Source organism: Sinocyclocheilus anshuiensis, unplaced genomic scaffold, assembly GCF_001515605.1.
Source record: "Sinocyclocheilus anshuiensis isolate Anshui unplaced genomic scaffold, SAMN03320099.WGS_v1.1 scaffold300, whole genome shotgun sequence".
Classification (NCBI taxonomy): Eukaryota; Metazoa; Chordata; class Actinopteri; order Cypriniformes; family Cyprinidae; genus Sinocyclocheilus; species Sinocyclocheilus anshuiensis.
The window spans coordinates 3,337,618-3,339,665 of NW_015557379.1; the positions used below are offsets into that span (position 1 = coordinate 3,337,618).

Genomic DNA, 2,048 nt, shown 5'->3' on the forward strand with positions numbered 1-2,048 from the left:
TATATATATATATCCTTTTCTATATAGTTTGTAATGTTTACATATTTTAGTAATATATATATATGTAATATTTAAGATTATAATTTTTTTGGTTTTATATATTTAGATTAGAAGAACTAAATGCATTAACAGGTTTAACAAAGCAAACTTAAAATCTCTCCATTTACCCATCAAACCTTGCTAACTACCCCTTAAGAATCACTGTGGTAGAGGATGTCAACTACTGACTTTAGTTTCTAAATTCACATTTACACTAACAGCTCAAAATGAACTAGTATTTGAGGATGTGTCATGTAGATGGAGGGGTGATTCTGGTGAGCATCTAGTTTTAGTCCAGTGGCCATCAGCTATTTACTTCTGAATAGCATTCCCAAAAAAGTCCAGTGTGTACATATGCGCACAGGAATAGCATGGAGCTATAATTAACAAACGCCACGTCTGAGACTTCAAATGGCTGTCAGGCCTCCAGAAGCCCATGGTCATGTTGATTACACACAGTCTGCTCTGGGGTTTCCACAGTTTGTATTGTTGGCCGTATGGAAACGGCCTGCAGGAAAACCACGGTACAGAAACTGCCACTATGCAATCACATCTAGAATTACAGTTATAAAAGTACAGTATAAACCTCTTCTGGGACTCGTCTAGTTAATACGGCATTCATAGCATTCTGCAAATGTTTAAAATGGCCCACGATTATGCAGATTTACAGTTTGTAAAGAGTCTTTGACACCACTGCTCTTCAGTGCATCTCATGCAAACAGTCTGGTAAACTCAGGCTGTGTTTTGAAAGGTCAAGCGGCGTCAAAGTTCAAATCGTTTCAAGTAAAATGTCACATTATAAAGTGTTGCTGACTGTATCGCTGTAGCTTAATGCTTCATTGTATAAAGTTCAGTGCACTAGGACCAGTGTTATTTTAGTATAACTGAGAGACCACTATAGTTTTTAATCAATATTTTGAATTAGTTTTTATTTTTATATTTTTGATTTTATATTTATATTTTTTTGTAGTTATTTTTATTTTATATTTACATTTTATATATTTTTTCCATTTTATTGTCATTTTAGTTCAAATTTGAGTAATTTTATTGTGTTTTTGTTATTTTAATTATTGTTTTTAATATCAATAGTTTTTGTTTCAGTTTTAATATTTTAGTACATCAACTTAAACTAAATGAAAATAAGAAATGTTGCCAACTGGCTCAAATAAAATGAGTAAAAATTAATTATATATATATATATATATATATATAATTATAATTTTAAATTTTTAATTTACACATACACACACAAACATACATACATATATTTCTTATTTATTTTTTTACTTTATTTCAGTATTATTTTATTTCATGTATTGTACTTTCTATAGTTTTAGATTTATTTTCATAACCCTGATTAGGAGTTATGAATAGAATTTTGCTATTAAATCGGCTGCCTTCTGCATCGTGTATAATGACAAACATTGCAGCTCACTCACCCGTTTGTCAATGTCATTATGCTGCAGCTGGACAAATCTGGCGCTGATGGCAGCGATGTAGCTCTGCTGATTGGAGAAGGCCACTCGGCCCGCACCTTTAGGGTATTTGAGTTCTGGGTCAGTGTCAATGCCGGCGTAACACACACCTCCATACAGTCTGTCCATGATCATAGCCAGCTCCACTAAACACACACAGAGCAGAAACACGCCATTATACAGAATATGATGGTAATGCACAAGATTACAATAAATGACATTTAAAATTTGGGAGGACAAGAGAAATTCACCTGCACGTAGAGGTCGTGGAACGCCTCCCACAAAAATGGTCTTGCGTGGGTCGAGAGGCTGAGAGCCATCCATCACGAAATCACTGTCACTCAGGTTCCACGGGCGAATCTGGACCTGAGAACGAGAAACTGTTCATCTCTAGCAGAAATTCAATGCAACAGGTATGTTTTAAGACCTAGTAGGGCCAAACTAGTTTTCTGTGAGAAAGTGATTTTGTGCATCTCAAATCTACCCTGTAAATTATATTAGCTTATTACACTAATTATTATTTAAATATATATA

General features: G+C 33.9%; 1 protein-coding gene across 1 annotated transcript in view; it reads right to left on the bottom strand.

The window, feature by feature from the left end:
* Positions 1–392: 392 nt before the first annotated feature.
* Positions 393–2,048, bottom strand: part of LOC107679145 (cytoplasmic polyadenylation element-binding protein 3-like) — a gene marked incomplete at its 5' end in the record, with an annotated part of 9,748 nt that continues 8,092 nt past the window's right edge. The window contains 3 exons of the mRNA XM_016474604.1: positions 393–547; positions 1,479–1,660; positions 1,766–1,880. Of these exons, the coding sequence (XP_016330090.1) occupies positions 458–547; positions 1,479–1,660; positions 1,766–1,880 (387 nt within the window). The remainder of the gene's footprint in view (positions 548–1,478; positions 1,661–1,765; positions 1,881–2,048) is intronic.